This window comes from Podarcis raffonei, chromosome 5 (assembly GCF_027172205.1).
Source record: "Podarcis raffonei isolate rPodRaf1 chromosome 5, rPodRaf1.pri, whole genome shotgun sequence".
Taxonomy (NCBI): domain Eukaryota; kingdom Metazoa; phylum Chordata; class Lepidosauria; order Squamata; family Lacertidae; genus Podarcis; species Podarcis raffonei.
The window spans coordinates 44313639-44334370 of NC_070606.1; the positions used below are offsets into that span (position 1 = coordinate 44313639).

The 20732-nt window shown below is 44.1% G+C and overlaps 1 protein-coding gene across 1 annotated transcript; it reads left to right on the forward strand.

The window, feature by feature from the left end:
• The first annotated feature begins 348 nt into the window (after positions 1 to 348).
• CLRN3 (clarin 3) lies at positions 349 to 18639 on the forward strand. Its single transcript, XM_053388895.1, has 3 exons — positions 349 to 755; positions 5096 to 5275; positions 17959 to 18639. The coding sequence occupies exons 1-3, from the start codon at positions 527 to 529 to the stop codon at positions 18225 to 18227; spliced, it is 678 nt and encodes a 225-aa protein (XP_053244870.1). The 5' UTR covers positions 349 to 526; the 3' UTR covers positions 18228 to 18639.
• Positions 18640 to 20732: the final 2093 nt, after the last annotated feature.

The following is a 20732-nucleotide window of genomic DNA, read 5'->3' on the forward strand; positions in this document are numbered from 1 at the left end:
AATGTACATTGCCAAAAAATTCTATATGGGCAAAATGAAAAAAACAACAACACTCAAATCTACAAAATTTGAGCTTTCTAATGAATTATTTGATTATGCAAAGCTTCAAAGGAACACAGGAAGCTGCTTTATATTGAGTCAGACCATTGGTCCATTTAGCTCAGTGTTGTCTACCTACATGGAGACACCAGTGATTTAACCTGAGATCTTCGGCATGCAAAGCAGGTGTTCTCCCCCCTGAGCCACAGCCCTTTCAGATCTTTACTGTTCATGGTTGGAGTGATTTTCCTGTCACTATGGCAACACTTTACTGCAGACCAAAGTTCAATGATTTTACAACTTTATTACCACTGCTGTTAGTTCAAAGTTTATGGGCATGACTTTCTGCCAACACAGATACCAGTAACAGGGTCCCCATTATTCAGCAGCAGAAGGGAAGCTTTTCTTCACTGGATTTCTCATTTAGAGAACTAAGAATCGAGGAGGGAAATCTTACTGCACCTCAGAAAAACACTTTTCTGATAAAATGCCATCCAAGAGAAAATCCCTGATGTTTGCTTCTGCTTTTTTCACCAGTGTTATCTCCTTGGTGATAGTTTGCCTTGTTCTTGCAACCAAAAATTGGGTTTCAAGTGAGATTAAATTCGGTGATGTAAATTCCACTGAGACAATATTCATTACATATGGACTCTTTGAAGGATCTTGTTCAAAGAACGTGCAAAATGGACTTAGTGTTGAGGATACCCCTTTCCAAGGTAACTATCTGCTGAAGTAAATATAAAGAGTTATTGTTGGGAGCTGTTTGGTTTAATGCTGTCTGTTTACTTGGGTATTGTGAACCATGGCTTTAATTTCTTTATGTGGATACTTTTATGGAAGAGAAGAGTAGCACCAGGAAGCAAAGAGCTGTAAAATAAGAATGGCAAACATTGTTACAAGCAAACTCTCTAAAAGAAAATTGACAAAATAGTCCATGACTTACGGCATGAAAATGATAAGAATTAGCTGAAGCTGAAAGATAGTTACAGAGAAAGTGTTTCCAGAAAGATAGCTCTGTTTGTATTTGTATTATCTTAATTCAAGCTATAGGTGATAGAATTTCATGTCTTGTGTTAATTCACCAATTTTCCTTCCTAATAATGGCCACTTTCACACCAGCAGTAGGGTGTCCTGGGAGGCTGAAATGTCCTAGTGATTACTAGATATTACCATTTTGGATGTTAAATTTTGTGTCCATTTATTCTGTTGCACAGGGACTGGCCATTTTGTCTTGTGTAGAATGCGGAAGGCCATTGCTAGCATATCATAGAATTATTACATCAGAAGAATAGCAGGTGAACAAATGCTTGATGTCAGCCAACTTTATTAGGTCCTATAGTGGTCTTGCTGGAATACATGTTTTCATCTTCAATTTATTTGTATGCCAGTTTTCACGGTAAACCTTGCTCACAGAAGCAGAACTACATAAAAGAAGTTTGTATATAAAATAAAGCATTGGCTAAATATAATTCACTGACAATTACGAAACATAATATTAGTATGACTTTTTTTTAATAGGCCAAACATCTCATATGCACTGGCTTGGGTCCTAAGTTAATTTAATTTAATTTAAGGAAGTTCACAGAAAGAAAGTTTCATGTCTACTCTTTCCCTGTGTGATCAGTAATAAGTGCAAGTGAGCCAACTGGAATACAATTAGATCTGGTTCATGGTTATCATTTGATAACAATGTTGTATCTTCTTCCTTACATATTTAGACTTCATACACCACAGCAAAGTCCAAGCAGGGTTTCTCCTTTGTTTCCTGAATGCTAGCTAGTGCCCTTGGTATTCTATGAATTGTTCATTTAGTTATTGTTCATAGTTCTGAAGGGCAAAGTTTCTAAAATGCTAGATGGATGCATACCAAATGCATCCGAGTGAATAATTGATAAAAAGAGAGAAAGGAAAAGCAAAGGCTGAAATGGCTGGGAGAAACCACCATTCGCATCCTCTTGTCACTAGGCTTTTCACCAAGTAGTGCCACGATTTATAATGGGATGAATCCAGACCTGCTATGAGCAGAATTCTGCTAAAGGGATACTCCCACTTGAAAAGGGGGAAGAGAGGATGTTGGCCAATTTCCTCTGTGCCCCATGAAATGCTGCTCAAGAGAGTTGGTGGACCCTCCAGGAAAGCATGGCAGGTGGGCTAGGGAATGCAATGGGGAGAGGAGAGATTGGCAAAAATTGCCTTATCCACTTTCTTCATCATGGAGCCCTGTGGATGAGAGGACAAGACCCACTGCAGCATATATTCCACAAGTGTCTTGATCTTAATGGGTACTTCTCAGTGAACACCCTTTTATATCATGTAGAGCATGGGTAGGCAAACTAAGGCCTGGGGCCCGGATCCAGCCCAATCGCCTTCTGAATCCGGCCTGTGGACAGTCTGGGAATCAGTGTGTTTTTACATGAGTAGAATGTTTCCTTTTATTTAAAATACATCTCTGGGTTATTTGTGGGACCTGCCTGGTGTTTTTACATGAGTAGAATGTGTGCTTTTATTTAAAATGCATCTCTGGGTTATTTGTGGGGGATAGGAATTCGTTCATATTTTTTTCCAAAATATAGTCCGGCTCCCCACAAGGTCTGAGGGACAGTGGACTGGCTCCCTGCTGAAAAAGTTTGCTGACCCCTGATCTAGAGTTTCATCAAATTACTGAACATTGTATAAATGAAGACCACAACATTTTGGAGATCTGCTATTTTCCTTTGAAATCACTCAGTAGGTTTCAGTTTCCCATGAAAGTCCATTTTAAAGCCCAAATGTTTGCTTTTCACAGAAATTTGGTTTACTAAACTTTGAGTTCCTTCATTCAAGGATTTATTTTCTAAGTACCAAGTCTTTTAGAGTTTGTAAGTGAAACTATAGTGTCAGGTAGACTAGAACAACATAATTGTTCTGTAATAATGCCATAAACGAGTAAGTTTAAGAAATTGTAGAAATCCTGTGCCAAAATACCATAGGTATATCAGTGGGTGTCTACATAAAGCCTCCAAGTTCAATGGCACTATACCTTTAATTGTTGTTGTTTAGTCATTTAGTTGTGTCCGACTCTTTGTGACCCCATGGACCAGAGCACGGCAGGGACTCCTGTCTTCCACTGCCTCTCGCAGTTTGGTCAAAATCATGCTGGTAGCTTCGAGAACACTGTCCAACCTTCTCGTCCTCTGTCATCCCCTTCTCCTTGTGCCCTCCATCTTTCCCAACATCAGGGTCTTTTCCAGGGAGTCTTCTCTTCTCATGAGGTGGCCAGAGTATTGGAGCCTCAGCTTCAGGATCTGTCCTTCCAGTGAGCACTCAGGGCTGATTTCCTTAAGAATGGTTAGGTTTGATCTTCTTGCAATCCATGGGACTCTCAAGAGTATACATTTAATTATATGATATTAAATATAAGCAACAGGGAGATTTTTTTTTTTATTTCTTTCCTGCTTGTGAATGTGCAGAAGCATCTGGTTGGCACTGTTGGAAACAATACACCAAACTAGATAGAGCTTGTTCTGATCCACTATGGCAGTTCTTACATCCCATGGATTTATATATTTCTTTACATACTATGGAAGTTGCAAAACCTCATCCCCTGATGCCACATACTTCTCTATTGCATTGGGCACTGATCTCTTGTATACAACTTCTGTTGATACAGAGCACAGTGCTGATAATGGTGGAGATTGAGCCTGAGAGCAGAATGTAAGACAAGCTGTAAAATTCTGTAGCGTGAATTAGATCGATGCCTTTATACCACAGTTCTTGGGCTGCAAGGAATTTGCTGGCAAGAGCAATTTGCTTGTATATTATAAGGTCAGTTAATTAGTAGCCTCACTGCAAACTAACAAAGACCTCTGATATTATCCCCTAAATTTATTGTGACTGCTACTCCACTGAACAGTAAACTTGATCTTCTCTTTTATGTCTTGGAAGTTAACAGTGCAAGGCATACAAAGCTCTATCAAAGTACTGGGCTCTTAATAGCCTGCCATTAATGATTTGTATGATGCAATAAACAAACGTGGCTGCTTGGACTCTTCCAAATATAGGCAGAATGAACTGGTTTTATTCTGAAATATTTATCTGACATACTGTGAATTGAGTTTTCATTCTGCCGGTACAGAAAAGGCAGCACTGACAATCCTGGCTTGATTAGATTTGCATAAATACTTGTGAATAAGTTTTTTTTGTGAGGAAATTATAATCTCTCTTTGAGACATACACATGTACCTTAGTTCTCAATAAATGCTTCCTACAATGTGGGAAATGGATGGGCAAGGAATTATCAAATGAGATATGTTATCTTAAGGGGAATATAAATTGAGTGGTTAATATCTGCAATAAACGGTCATTATGCCCATTCACCAGGCCACCTGGAGTATATGTACATAATCCTTCCATGAACAGGAAAATGTGCACAGTTCTATGTGCATAGGTGCATGGTTTCAGATAAAATTATATGAATGCCATGAAGGGGACAGCAAGCATGATCACAACTCCTCTCCCACATACTCATACATGAGAGAGAGGGGTGTGTGGAAGGCTCATTTATCAGCTGAATCACTGCTTCTGATACCATCTATATAACTATGAAATTTAGTTCCCAGACAGTTTTGCGATGACCATAATATTTTTCTATGCAACATCAAGAGTTGTAAACTTGCAGCTGCCCATCTACTTAGAAGCTTGTCATACTCTACTAGGTACAATGGTACATGCTCAGTTAGGCTATTTTTCAAACGGGTATTCCTTCATGTCTAAATGTTTGAACTTCAGGGATAAATTACAAAAACAGTAATTAAAAAAAAATAGTGAAAGACTGAATGAGCTAAACATACAAGAATATGTATAAGTCAACTTGTCCAAATCCCAATGTAGAAGGGCAATTTCTCTAGAATCAGACATGTCTGATCATATTTGATAGCCCCTTCTGTTTCTTAGCAATACTATATAGTTAGCTTTAAAAAAATTCCATCCATAGAAACCAGTTGACACAAGGTGATTTTCATCTGAAGTATTTAATCACTGTATCTACTGATACTAACTATGATGTATTATTTTTCAGTTGTAGATTTGCTGGAAAATACTAAAACGAAGGGTTTCAACACTGTGATTATTATTCTGCTAGTTCTTAGTTTGATCAGCTCCTTCCTCAGTTCTGGATTTACATGCTACAATGCCGTTAGCAACCCCTACCAAACCTTTTTGGGCCCTATTGGGGTCTATACCTGGAATTCTATATCTGGTAAGTAATATACATTGTTGTTGTTGTTGTTGTTGGCATCCTTCTGTCTCAGGAGACAATGAAGAAGTGCACCTTTGGGGTGAAGTCAAACCGTTGGAGAGTTACAGCACCTGCTGTGGCTGTAGAGACCAATATGGGAGAGACATGCTCTATTGTAGGTGGGGCAAGTGAAGACGTCTGGTTTTGCTACTATGGGTACACTATGGGTTTTTCTTCTCTCTGTGTTCCTCCCAGCTGTCATTTCTCCTCTGGTCACTGCTTGTGGATACATGACCCGACTGTCTCCAGACACTGTGGTCTTCTGCAATGGATTCCCACACAGTGGGGGTCAATGTTGCCAACGTTCACGTTACATGTGCAGATATCTTTGTAACATTTGGTCTGCCAATGGGCCTGATGCCTTAAACCAGCTTCCCACAGAGTATGTCCCTGGGGACCTTGCTATCTGCCATTCTGTGGACATGACCAAGCCAGTGTGGACATACGGTTTTAAAAATATGATATTGCCAGTTTAAGGCCAGTGAGACCATGCACCCACTTTCCCTTGGTCTCAAGTTCAAAATCCAGATAGGGATAATGAAATACCTGGGACCAGGAAAGATGACTTACATTGTCCTGGTCAATTTTGCTGTATGACCCGAGAAACCCTCCTCTGAGGTGGTCATACTTATTTGTTGCTTACATCCGTAGCTGGCAGGAAGAGTTACACAGTGGGAGATGAGGGCTTCCTCTGTTGCAGTAGGGGTCAGAATGGTACTCCTGCTAATGACCTGCAGTTTTTCCTAGCATCCCTGTGATTGATGATGATACCATTAATGAAAAAAAAAATTCCAACACAAGTTTAGAAAACAACTCACCTATTTCGTAGATGTTTAAAAGGTAAGAAGTAGTGTTTTCCTTGACTGTGTGGCTGTAGTGAATGAACTGATTTTGAGAAGAAACTGCTTGCTTAATTATTTATATATCAGCATATTTCTGGGCCAATGCTTCTTTCCTACTAAAAGGCACTCAAAGAGACTTACGTAGAATATCATGTTAAACAAGTGAGCTCACAAACTTTAGCCCACATATCTTTTCTGTTGTGTAGTGCTGTTTGGAGAGTGCAAAGGTACCCTTGCCCGTACGGGCCAGTCTTGACAGACTCTAGGGTTGTGCGCCCATCTCACTTAAGAGGCCGGGGGCCAGCGCTGTCCGCAGACACTTCCGGGTCATGTGGCCAGCGTGACAAGCTGCATCTGGAGAGCGAGCGCAGCACACGGAAACGCCGTTTACCTTCCCACTAGTAAGCGGTCCTTATTTATCTACTTGCACCCGGGGGTGCTTTCAAACTGCTAGGTTGGCAGGCGCTGGGACCGAGCAACGGGGATTCGAACTGCCGACCTGACGATCGGCAAGTCCTAGGCGCTGAGGTTTTACCCACAGCGCCACCCGCGTCCCATGTTTGGAGAGTGTAGTTTGAAGCAAAAAAAAAAAAAAAAAGGTGGTGCAGTGGTGCAAATCTCAACATAACAGTGGATGTGAAGCCTTAGATTAGCAGTACCCGGAGGTCCAGCGGTCCGCCAACCCCGTGGCCAGAGGGGAAAAACAATTCCAGAGACTTCTTGGTCAGAGAAAAGAGATTTATTGCAAATCTGTGCACAGAGACAGTCAGCAGAATATAGTTTCTGAAATCTGACTGTGTTGTTACCATGTTCAGCAAGCATTTTTATACCTGAAAGCATTCACCCTCCTCCCATACCTCCCCCCCAATATTTGCTGGCTAAGGCTGCTAGCTAAGCACTTCCTCTGCTGGTTAAGCATTTTCTCTGCTCAGTAAGCACCCCCTCCCACCTTCTTGTACACGTGTCTTTCTTTTGCTAGCTAAGCATTTCCTTCGTATCTCTTCTTATCTTGCATTACTTAAAGCAGAAGCAAAGCAGGAAACATCTTGCTAGTGGTTTTTAGTTGACAGCAGTTTTTGGCTAGGCAGGAAACGACCTTCTGACCTGTAGCTAGCATCAGCAGTTTCAGATAGCTGGTTAGACAGAAAACGGCCTCCTGACCTGTCTGATTTAGGCTTTGCAAATAACTGCATTTTTGAGTTTGAGCTTGTGTAGCCATCCTAGCAGAGTGCCGGAATTTACTATGTGTAGATAATATTAATGATTAACCGTTCCCCTCTCCCTTCACTCCCTCCTCTTCTTCTGAACAACCTAATACTTAGGTTCGTTCTGGGGTATGGGCCTATACTCCCTCATCACAGCGATGACTGTGGGTCCTAGCTTCCGTGACAGGAGTCTTTGCATCATTTGCTGCAAGCATTGCAATAAGCAGGGGATACAGAAGCAAAGAAGCAAAAGGATTAATAGCGGTCCTGCTAATAATACTATAACATTCCTGAGCCAACTGCCATCAGGGAGCCAGGAATACAACCAACCCCATAGATCACCTCCTGTAGTTTTCAGCGGGTTCCTGGCTATCATTGTTTCCATGTGATCAATGGTGACTGAAATATTATCTAGGACATATCTATTTTATTGCTGAAGGGCCCACTGATACTCGTGCTCTATCAGCTGCCTTGCTTTTTGGGAGGTTGTGTCCCACCTCTCTGAGGAGGAGCTTATTATCTTAACCAATTTTCCCACCTGTCCTTGTGGATGCTTAATACTCTCATGATTTCTTCCCAACATACTGTATCCGAAAGGGGCTTCTCCCTCTACATATATTAACATATACCCACAGGAATATATATCCACCCTTGCAGAGGCCTGACATACGGAGTGACTATATCAAAGAGTTCTGGCCCCAATATCAAAAGTCGTGGCGGTGCCTTAAATTTTGCTGGGGAAAAAAGTCTCTACGTTGGGGACGCTGCCCGCGGGCGTCCCTCCCATCCACTTGTCCAGCCGTCTGGCGCTCTTCTGGAGATGGTTAGCTTCAGAGGATCATCAGGATTTGGTGTAACTGTCCAATCTAAAATAGCCTTCTTCACTTAAGTGTGGTGGACCCAAGGGGTGAGGTCAGCAACTTCAACAGCAGTGGGCCTGGGTCCACCTGTTAAGACAGAGAGAAAATCTCGGGAGAATTACTGCACATAATTATTAAACTGCACATTTTGACTAGCATGGGGGGGGGTTATTGCAAAACTGAGTGGACAAAGGCTGGTCCATTGTCAGATCCTATTGACCTAGGTAGTCCATAGCGGGGAATGATCTCCCTAAGCAGGCACCTGGTTACTTCAAATGCCTTTTCAGTTCTGGTGGGCCAGGCTTCAACCCATTCTGTATACGTGCAGATCGCCACGAACAGGTAGCGGTATGGTCCACAACGGGGCAATTCAGTGAAATCCACAACAAGGTCTTCCATGGGTGCAGTTCCACTATGCTGAATCCCCGGGGGAGCCAAGGGTCCGGTTCTAGGATTATTCTTTTGACACAGCAGGCATTTCCTGGAGATCTGGGCTGCCAGTTGGTAGAGGTGGGCTATGTAGAAGCATTTTTCCAGCTGCTTGGTTGTAGCATCGGGTCCTATGTGGGTTGAATCATGGTACCTCTGAATAATCTGCCGAGAAAGGGACTCTGGAATCCATATTCTGTCATCATGAGTAAGGTAACATCCTTCTTTGGACATAGTCAGCCCCTGGGCATCTGCAGTGTCCCTTTCCATTTTGGTGTATATTGGCTTATCAGCGGTGTTCAAGATCCTTCCAGGGACCAGTGCTCCAATAACTGACGCGGGAGCTGGTTCTCGGGCTGCTTCCTTGGCCACCCTGTCTGCTAGTCGGTTTCCTCTGGCCACTTCTCCTAGTCCAGTTTTGTGTCCATAACAATGGATAACTGCCACTGCCTTGGGCTCCCATACAGCATCCAGAAAGTTCAATAAGGCTTGTGGGTGGGCCACCTGGTTTCCTCTGGAGGTAAGCAAACCTCTTTCCTTCCATAAGGCTCCATGGGCATGTAAAGTCAGAAAGGCATACTTAGAGTATAAATGTTTATCTTCTGTCCCTTTGCTAGGGTCAGGGCTCTGGTGAGCGCTGTTATTTATGCCAGCCGGGCCGACGTTCCAGGCGGGAGTGGCTGCGCTTCAATCACTTGGTCTTCCAAGGCTACTACTGCATAGCCTGCCTTCCGCTGTCCAGCCTTAACAAAGCTGCTTCCATCCACAAACCATGAAGGCCAGTGGGGGTTTGCTTCATCTTTGAGGTCAGGCCTGCTAAAATATTCTTCAGTAGGGTGGCTACTGCCACAACTGCTCTCATGCATGGCGGTAAGCCTTGTTCTGTAGGCGTCAGGCGCTCAGATAGGTATGCCACTGGCTGTTGCCAGCTTCCCAATTTTGGCACAAAACGCCTTTCGCTGTCCCTTGGTCCTCATCCACGAATAGAGTAAAGGGTTTCTCAGGGTTTGGGATGCCAAGCGCTGGGGCTTGCTGTAGTGCCCTCTTCAAATCCACGAAGGCTTGCTGTTGTTCTGTGTTTCAAACAAAGGGGTCTCTCTCAGTTCCTCTGGTTGACTCATGTAGAGGCTTGGCAATGATGCTGTAATTAAATATCCATATCCTACAAAATCCTGCAGACCCCAGAAAGCCACGGAGTTCTCTGCAGTTCTTTGGCTCTGGTATCAGGATAATAGCCTGCTTCCTTTCTTCACTGGTAACAAAGGGGTGTTTCACTGTGATTGGCATTGCCTCAAGATCCTATGTTGGAGCAGTCGCTCTAGATGCACCCACACTCCTTCAGTCGCCCTTCGTGGGATGGGATACTTATTTACTGCAACAGGATTGACAAATGGCTTGGGCTTCACGATTATTGGTGGGATATTCTTTGCCATTCCTGGGGGGTTGCCTTCAGCCCATACCGTGGGGTTCACTTGTTCCAGAATACTGGCGGGGATGGGTCCCTCCTCTTCTTTTACCATCATGAGGCGCCAGTACTCTCTCAGGGGTGCCTCCACAACCAGTTCCCCAAGTGACATAGTGGACAATGTGGCTTCTCCCGATGGCTTAAAAGTAATTTGGGCTTGCAACTTTACCAACAAATCTCTTCCTAATAATAGAATAGGGCATTCTCTCTTCCAGTGCCCTTCCTGTCGGCAGATGGCGCACTGATTCCTCCCCAGACGGCTTCGCCCTCCTCCCCGGGCACTTCCTCTTTCCTGAGGGGTGGGTGTGGTAGCCTGTAATGCCGTCAACTTCCTTGTTTGATACTACTTCAACATCTATTCCAGCCCATGATCGATGCACCCCTCATGCTTTTGGATTTTTTCTTTTGGCGAATATTGGACGCTGCCTGAGCTACAAAGGCAGCCTTTATAATGGGGCGTTGGCAATATCATCTGGGTTCTCCTCAAAGGTAGGGTTCTAATTTCTCCAATTGCACACATCAGCACTTGAAAAAGGCACATGTTGGACTGTATAAGTGCGTGGTGGTGCTTCCCCACCCTGTCCTGGGGGGCTGGTGGGTCATACACTCTGCATAGAGGCATCATTGCAGTCCCACCCTTTTTCTGTGCCTTATGGGACTTATAGAGGGACGCACTGGTTGCTGCTTCTATCCATTCCTTCTGCCATTACTTCCCTTGTGTTGGGAAACATCCTGCTGCTGCCAACAAATGGGAACTAACATCCACTTCTTTCGCATAGGGTTGTACATACTGTTGCAATCTCAATGTCTGATACTGTGTCCACATTTTTCCTTTCTTTGCTAACTCAATTAGTCCCTTCATAAACTCCTCATCATCCTCTTCCTCTTTGCTCTCTAATTCATCAACCTTGGAGGGTTCAGGCTGAGGGCCGGCTCCTCCCTAGTCCTGGGGCCCTGGGCCTGGGGGATTCGCTAGAGGGGCAGTTGGTGGAGCATAGGGTGGCGGCGGTTTAATGACTTCCCCCTCTTCTCCTTCTGGCTCTGGTATCACCGGGGGCTTTTCTGACTTCCCTGCCGGTTGGACTGCACAAATTGTATTTTGTGGGGCGTCGCCTCGGCAGGCTTTCAGCCACGGTGGATTCTTTTCTACATTGATTTTCCAGGTAGAAATATAAGGGATCTGGTCTGGGTGGACCTTCAAGATATTTTGATATAGTGGGTTGATTAGTTGCAAATTAAATCTGCCCTCCAAGGGCCAATTAGTTCCTTGGGTGGGCCAATCAACCTCACATCCTCTCTCTTCTCAATTTGAACCCAATCATCATGCTTTGTGGCCGCTTTCCAGTTCTTTAAAAAACATTCCAGAGGACTACATTGGCTTGCCCCAGACCCCTTTTTTTTTTTTCAGATACCCCGCACCTAATGGGCTGTAAATTCTTTCACACTCCACGCACTACAGATTGTGACCTGCCGAGGTCGCCCTGGCAGAAAATGCACAACCCTGCAATCGCTCGGCCAAGGGGACGCTAAGCCCCGACCCACACTTGACAACAATTCAGTCACTGGGGTATCCGACATGCAACATATAACATACAAATCACACCATTATAATTTCAACATGCAACACACAAAACACACCAATACAATTTCCCCTCTGTTTCCCTTTTACCCAACCTTACTGGCGGCACTCTACTGCTCACAGCCAGACCCTTTCCTGGCGGCACTCTGCACAACCAGGTGAGGCTTGATCAGACCTCGCCCCCCTTTTCCTTGGGGCCCACGCCCTTTCCCTTGGGCTTACCTGTTCCGCTGCGGACCCCTCCTTCGGCCGTCCTCTTTTCTCTCCCGACTGGGTGTCTCGGCTCAGGCACAGCGTGGCGATCTCCCCCTACGAACTGGCAGGGTGCGCGCTGGAGATTGCGAGCGCTGGTCCTGGTTGCTCACCCGGTCGAGTCTGGCCCCTCGGTCCACCTTTCGTGGGGTGGGGACCCATCCCGGACACGAGCCCCCAAAACTGAAGCCTTAGATTAGCAGTACCCGGAGGTCCAGCGGTCCGCCAACCCCGTGGCCAGAGGGGAAAAACAATTCCAGAGACTTCTTGGTCAGAGAAAAGAGATTTATTGCAAATCTGTGCACAGAGACAGTCAGCAGAATATAGTTTCTGAAATCTGACTGTGTTGTTACCATGTTCAGCAAGCATTTTTATACCTGAAAGCATTCACCCTCCTCCCATACCTCCCCCCCAATATTTGCTGGCTAAGGCTGCTAGCTAAGCACTTCCTCTGCTGGTTAAGCATTTTCTCTGCTCAGTAAGCACCCCCTCCCACCTTCTTGTACACGTGTCTTTCTTTTGCTAGCTAAGCATTTCCTTCGTATCTCTTCTTATCTTGCATTACTTAAAGCAGAAGCAAAGCAGGAAACATCTTGCTAGTGGTTTTTAGTTGACAGCAGTTTTTGGCTAGGCAGGAAACGACCTTCTGACCTGTAGCTAGCATCAGCAGTTTCAGATAGCTGGTTAGACAGAAAACGGCCTCCTGACCTGTCTGATTTAGGCTTTGCAAATAACTGCATTTTTGAGTTTGAGCTTGTGTAGCCATCCTAGCAGAGTGCCGGAATTTACTATGTGTAGATAATATTAATGATTAACCGTTCCCCTCTCCCTTCAGATGAATATTTTCTCTCTCTTCTTTATCATGTTATTTTTTTTATTTACTAAATTTGTTAGTTGCTTTATCTTGTCCAGGGCAACTAACTAACTAACTAACTAACTAACTATCAAAACACACACACACACACACACACACACCCCTCCATAGATGCATTAAAAGCAAAGGGGGGGAATAACTACATTAGTAACATCAGGGGTCAGCAAACTTTTTCAGCAGGGGGCCAGTCCACTGTCCCTCAGACCTTGTGGGGGGCCAGACTATATATTTTTTTTGGGGGGGGGGGATGAACGAATTCCTATGCCCCACAAATAACCCAGAGATGCATTTTAAATAAAAGGACACATTCTACTCATGTAAAAACATGCTGATTCCTGGACCATGCGCAGGCCGGATTTAGAAAGCGATTGGGCTGCATCCGGCCCCCGGGCCTTAGTTTGCTTACCCATGAGTAACATCCTACTCTCTTTTAAAAGGCACAGATAGTAAAAGCCCACTGATAATTTCTTAATAATGGCACCAAATGAGCCTCCTGTCCGCAAGTGGGCAGCCATCGCAGAAAAAGGAGTTCCAAATCCAGACTAAGACACCTGAACTCTCTTGTCACTCAGTCTCATTGTAGTGTCACACACACACAAAAAACAACCCTCCATGGAAAGACAGCATAAGAAGGCCCCTTTTGCAAGAAACAAAAACAGGTATGGATTAAGTCACAGGAAGATTATTCTAGCAATACAATGAGGTTCAGATGCTTCCTGCAGAAATACAGGACCAGGGATTGCACAATGGTTTAAAAACTGGGAGAAAATTTTGGCACAGCACTAACTGCATCAGGTAGATCATGTATATCAAATTTCCAGTTCTCAGATCAACAGGGACCATTCTTATAAACTATAGGAATTGGTGGCTTATAACAGCAGACCATTTTTGTGTGTGCACTGCAGAGTATGCCAATATCTGCAAACTGAGAGTGCCTCCAAAATTCATGTATAACACCTATTTCTTCTGTAGGTGTGCACTGCAGAGCAAGCTGAGTAATAGTAGACAAGCCATCTTTCAAGGAAGGTTGTTCAAACTTTTCATGGAGGTACCCCTGTAGAGCTTCTTCAGATGCCTCCGAGTTCATATTCGAAACAGAACAGAATTGAATAGAATTGTGACTGTAGATTGCTATCTTCTAATTATCTGATCTGTACTTGATCTCCTTGAAATGTAAGACTACTGCAGAGAAAGACTAATAGTTGGAGTAATGCGGTCAATAGCTGCAATCTCAATGAGCTGTGTATGGCTAGGCACATGGAAACTGAATGCAGTCGGGGGTTTTTTCTTTTGTTTTAGTTTTTAAATTACAATAGCAGCTCCAACAGCTGCAGAAGCAAGAAGTGCTTAAATCTCAACAGCTCCTTTGGATTGCAGCCAATATTTCTTAAATAAACTCAGTATTCCACTCATAATACAAGTATAAGCAGAATCCATTTGTACAAAGATACATCAGCTTTATCACCTCCCTACTTACATTTAAATATTATACATTTTATTTGTGGGTTTAATGAACGGTGGAGGTTGCATATGAACTAGCAACACTTGAATGAGAAGTCTCTTTGATTAGGCTTCTGGAACAAAACTATTAATCATGAGCATTTGCTTTCACTACATGGCAGCAAAATTGGAATATGCCATATAAATTAACTAACCATATGATAATAGTAGTCAGCAGGTATTATTCACATAAACACATAACAAGAAAATGATCATCAGGGCCAGCTCTACCACTGGGCAGAGTGAGGCAGCTGCCTCACATGGCAGATGTTCAATGGCAGTGCAATATCTCCCCACCATTATCCAGAGTCTTGTAAGCTAGCTTGCTCTGCACCCCCAAAGATAGCCTGTTGTTTCCAGGTTTGATGGAGAAAGGAAAGCTATCATTTAATCAGGGTTAAATAAGATACAACTACAAGTTCAGTTGGATTCTATGAAAGCTGCTGTTCCACTAGAGTAACAGATTTCAAGTTGTGCAATGGAGCTGTAATGGGAATTGGGGGTTGCTCGTGCGTAAGTTGCCGCCACTCTCGGTGAGGTTGCCTGGATAAACCTTCCCCTGGCTGGACAGTCCTGATTCCGCGTCTGTCTCAGTCACTGGCAGAATCCGTCAGTGGGCGTTTCCTGAACTTCTTCCAACATAAAAGTTCCTTGACGGATAGTCTCCGCCTAGCCTCCCTGCGCGGAAGTCTTCTGCGCAGGGTGGGTGTGGGCAGTGGAGGACCCGTACTCTCCCCGCTAGTCTCTGGCGAAGAGTCCTGGAGCCATCTCTCCGAAGCCCGCCTCTGCCCGCCTTTCTCCCTGGTGTAACGCTGATTTCCTTCCCTGGTCGCTGAGTCCCCTCCTTTCCTGCTGGGACCTTCTCCTGCATCGCTTGGGAGCCCTTCCTCTACTCCTGGCTGCGATGGCAGTTCCCTGACAGGAGCTTTCTTCTCCTCTCCCCTGTAGCCTCATGTGTACTCTGAAAATCTGGTTCAGAGGGTCGGAGAACTTTCTGGAGCATATTTTGAGGGCATTTGGGGAGCGAAGTGGAAGGCTTGTTGCATGATTGGAACTCTCCACATGCACTGTTGGATACAAGCCTGGATGGAATGGGATGGTACCATCTTATCCACTGCTTCAGGCAGCAAAATGTCTTGGGCCAGCCTTGATAATTACATAGGTAAAGGTAAAGGGACCCCTGACCATTAGGTCCAGTCGTGACCGACTCTGGGGCTGCAGCGCTCATCTCGCTTTATTGACCGAGGGAGCCGGCGTACAGCTTCTGGGTCATGTGGCCAGCATGACTAAGCTGCTTCTGGCGAACCAGAGCAGCACACGGAAACACCGTTTACCTTCCTGCCAGAGCGGTACCTATTTATCTACTTGCACTTTGACATGCTTTCGAACTGCTAGGTGGGCAGGAGCAGGAACCGAGCAACGGGAGCTCAGCCCGTCATGGGGATTCGAACCGCCAACCTTCTGATTGGCAAGTCCTAGGCTCTGTGGTTTAACCCACAGCGCCATCCGCTTCCCTGATAATTACATAGCAATGTCCAAAATAGCTCTGTGACATTCCAGGATGCCCTCTGGAGGAAAGGCATTTCTCCTGCCTAGAGTGTTACGCCCTCAAACAAGTGTATGGGAACTGCAACTAACATGATGCCCTGGCACTGGTGAATGATTCATGCAGCTCTCATGTGGTAATCTAAGGGCCCAAACTGAAGTGCTGCACAAGATCTGTGAGTGGCTCTCTTGACGTTGTTTTCAGACTTTGAAGCAGCAGTTGTGAACTCTGATTTTGATCAGCGCAGAGAAAAAGTAGGGATTAGTCATTTCTCCCTGCACAATTTCCCCCAATCTATATCATCCACACATCCCAAAGCTCTTAGCCCCCTGAGAAAGATGCAGGCATGAAGCAGGAGTCCCGCCAGGAGGCAATCTAGAGCATGGAAATGGCACAGAGAAGCTTAATTGCTTGCCCAACGCTGCTGTGATGGCTGATTTGCCATCGCTCCTTTGTGATATTGGTCCTAATAAAGGTGTTATGCTGCTATAACTTCTGCATGTCTTTTTCCTAATTGACCAACAAAGGTACCTATGATGTCTGATCTGTGGCAGTTATGATACACGCAACTGTCACTTGATGGGTCACACTGCTCTAGTAAATACAGATATCAGATTTCTTCAATATAACGCTGTGTCATTTATTTTACAATCAGAGGGTAGTTTTAGCATTTACTTTACGATAGTCCTATTCTGTACTAGCTGTCTCCCACACAAATCCCATCTGAACTTTGCCTCAGGCTGAGTTTCCACTCTCCTACATAAAACCTCCCAGACATTTTCCACCCAAAACATAACAAGCCTGTTAAAGAAATATCACCACAAGACCATTGCTACATTTTGAATTTTAATAAAAGTTGTGAGGTTAGTAAAGCCTTGAAGAGGGCAGCATCAGAACTGAAGTTGCAAAAATAGGGCAAAACTTTGCTAAGAGAAAAATCAGCAATACATCAGGTTCTGTAGAGGAGGGGAGAGACAGAGAGAGCAGATTTCTAGATGTTTCAGAAAGTTGAGATTTGTTAGAATGTAAGATGAACTCCATCAAATATTTCCCTGGGGGTATAACCCTTCATTCCACTATTTGGCTTACATCTGGTTTCTTTTGATGTACTTTGCTATCCTTGTGATCTCGCTACTGAAATAACTCCAGTTCTTACACTAAATATGTCTCAAGAGGCTCCTGCTTTTTCTAACGGCAAGCTTTGGACTAAAAGAATTTATTCACAGGGAATGGGGGAGCCCGTTACAAAATATACCAGCATTAGATCGCTCCCATATAATATCTTTTTTTGTTGAAAGATGGTTCTTACTACCAGAGTACTTTACTTTTCCGCTTTCCAGCTTAATAGTTCCTTTTGGAAGTGATTTGGTACCAGTAGAGGAAGATTTCTGAAGCACTGTAAAAATGTCAGGTTCCAGTGTCAGCAGATGAAAATCAGGATAGTTGGTCCTAAATTTAGCACCCCTGTGCCGAGTTTATGCCATTTTAGGCTTTTTCCAGACTTTAGAGCCTTGGAAATGGTGGTATTTCCAGATCTGTATAACACCTAAATAGGGTTTATTCATCACTTGTATTTCAGGATAGTCCCAATTACAGTCTGATTCTGAGCGTATTTACTTGGCATCAAGTCCCACTGCATTCAGTGGGGCTTTTACACAGGTAAGCCTGCAAATGCCAGGCTTCAGTGGGAGCACACCTTTCTGCTGCTTTCCAAAACTAAAGTTAAGGGTCAGGCATTGGAGCGCAGACTGGAAAGGACATGTTTTTCCTTTGAATTGTGATAATCTGATGTCCAGTGATTAAAAAAAACATGACAGTGAGCTAGGCTAGATTGCATTCCCTACCAATGATTTAGATAAAATGGGGGTGGGGGGAGAGGTCAAGACTTGTGAATTGCAAAAAGAGAATTTCCCTATAATTCAAGAACTGCTCCACTAGCCTTGCCCTTTCTTCCAACCCCACCTAAGCCTGACAGCCTTATTCTGCAAATTTTATTGACAACAGAAAAGAACTTTGAAAAAAATAATCTTCTGCCTACTATCACTTTCCCAAACTAATATCAGAAATATTTGCTTTCCTTTTTATTTTTAAGGCATCTGCTCCCTCCTGGGCTTGTTTCTGTTCCCTGCAAATGTGGAAGTGAACGAACTGTCCGTTGAGCTGGCTGCACCTTGTGGTCCTTCAAAGGATGCCACACTCTCTAACACTTATGGATACTCATACTGGATCGTGCTCCTTATAGTCCTTTCAAATGCTGCAGCTATCATTATTATTGTTTTCTACCAACGTGCAAGGTATTCAAAAAGGAAAGAGCGAGAGAGACCCATGGAAATTGCACCCAAAGATGGCATTTTATTTTGATGGAATCTGCTGCTCAATTTCAAGGACAAGTGTGCAGTCTAAACCACCATCATTTACATGTATGTCAGGCCCATTGACTTATGTAGGGTGGATAATTCAGCGCAGGGTTGCTACCTATATGAATAAAATAGAACAACAGTGTGGACAATTGGGGTTGATAAATGGAAAAGTGATATTCTGTGTTTTCCAGAACTATGCTATAATTTATTTCAGATTCTGTCCACTAAGTGAGTTCTTTCTACGGGTCTGTACAACTTGTAACTCCAAACCTGTTATATATTTGATTCTGTCTAACTGAATCTGCAATTACATTTCACTTACTATGAGGTTATGTTGGACCTACTGTTCTAGTGTACCTGCTCCTTTTACATAATATATGTTACTTAATGAAAAGGCATAGTTGTGAACCCAACCTTGTATATGTGTGTGTTTGCCTTGAGCACCCTTCATCAACCTGGTCACTCCCAGATATTTTTGACTACAACATCCATTAGTCCCAGCGTCCCATTTACATCAGTGGCGTAGCGTGGGGGGTGCAGGGGGGCCAGCCGCACCGGGCGCAACATCTGAGGGGGGCGCGCTAATCTAGTGGAAGAGACTCGAGTGCTAAAATCCACGGGTTAGGGGGCGCAAATTACTTGCCTTGCCCCGGGTGCTGACAACCCACGCTACGCCACTGATTTACATGTAAATTGGATGCTGACCAATGCTCCATTGAGTTACCTAGTAATTTGTTGCTTACTCAAAAGAACGCTGGAGACTTAAGACCACAGAGCAACTTTCCTGGCAATACTACTTTTTCAAAATTTTCAGGCTTTCTTGTATGTCCTTTAGATCACTGGCCTTCAACAGGTGGTTTGGGACCCAGTCGTGGCCTGATCCAAGATGGGTCACAACAGGAGCACTACCACCAGGCAAATGTATGGTAAAAAATTAATAAATGGGTCCCCAAATGCATGCATAGGTTAAAACTAGGTCCTGGATCTGAAAAGGTTGAAGATACCTGCTTTAGATTAAAGGTTCTACATCAATGGCATGAAGCACATTCGTGCGCCTGAGAGCCCAAGCTGATAATTTTCTGAAAGGAGATTGAGATCTGCATTTCCTGCTGGTGGTGATTATTATATGAAATTGGGAAATCTCCTGAGGCTTGTCCACCACTGATAACGGTCTCGTGCTGCTGTACAACTGCTGGAGCCATGCTGAGCCACTTATTTTCAAAAACCAAGACATGGATTCTCTGATAATACAAATGCTCTGCTTCTGTCATAAGGTCTGATTGTAGATTTAATCACATTGCATGATGGATGTTGGCTCAGCAAAACAGTGACAATTGCTCGCTGAAGCTCACTGTGAAAATTTTTGCAGCTCAAGCAGAACTGGCAAATGCTTGGCTGTGTGCCAGTTTCGCTTGTGGGGGCAAATGTCTGATTATTTTAGCCTAAACATCTGCAGTGGCAGAAAGCAGTTTTTACGCTGTATAAAATCTTCAGTTATCTCTCAAAGGATTGATTCAACATGAACATGTGGAACTTGGTTGGGTACAAGCCAGTCTTGTGGCCCTTAAACTTCATTGTTGGATGACCACTGTTCCAGTTCACTTGATCTTTGCAAAGCACCACATTTTCTTACTTTACAGTCACCACAGCAAAAAAAAAAGCTTCAAAAGCTTCTGAATGCAAACTCAGCTGCTACATTTGACCTCTGTGACCTTGCTGCAATGAAGCTATATGCATACATGGAGGAGGAGGAGAATTAACCACGCAGAAGGGCTTCTTGAATGTTTCCACAGCAACTAGTCGCGCTGCTGAAGTGGCAAGCCACTTTTCAATTCAGAACTTGCAATATAAATTTAAAAGTGGTTTGCCTTTTCAGCATGTGCTAGAAATCCCCTCCCCCTTCAAATATCTAGCACTCCATCCTGCCCCCCTATTTTGATTGCATTCTTGGGAACCACCTCCAAGGAGCATTTAGGATAAGTTCAACCAGCTCGCTAATCTAAGAATGATTTTATTTCCCAGCAAGAACCAATTTGCATGTCTGCTTCAGTTCTTGTCCTTCGTGGTTTTCAGTCGGCCTGGATTAGTGAATCTGTGCCAAAAGCCAGATCTAGAAACACGTCAGCTGTTGGAGTGAAGTGCCATCCACTTGATAGCTGCCACAGAAAAGAAGCCATAACTGATTCTAAATTCCCTAGGATATTCTTGTTTGGAATCTTATCTCATTTGCAAGTACCGGTAATACAGGTGTTACCTTTCTGTCTCAGCCGCCGCCCCTCCCCGGGGAAACAGCTTGGGCAACTCTTTAGACCGGGGAAATAACACCAGGGGAAAGGGGGTTAATTCTCCTCCCTTCCACCAGCATCACAGCCCGGATCCTATTTTCCACCCATGACTGCTTTTATTTTTTAAAACAAATGGTCATCTTGAAAGAAACAGGTCTGCTCTTTGACAGGGAGGCCCTGATCCTATCCTGAATGTGCATGGGAGTTTGAATGATTTCATG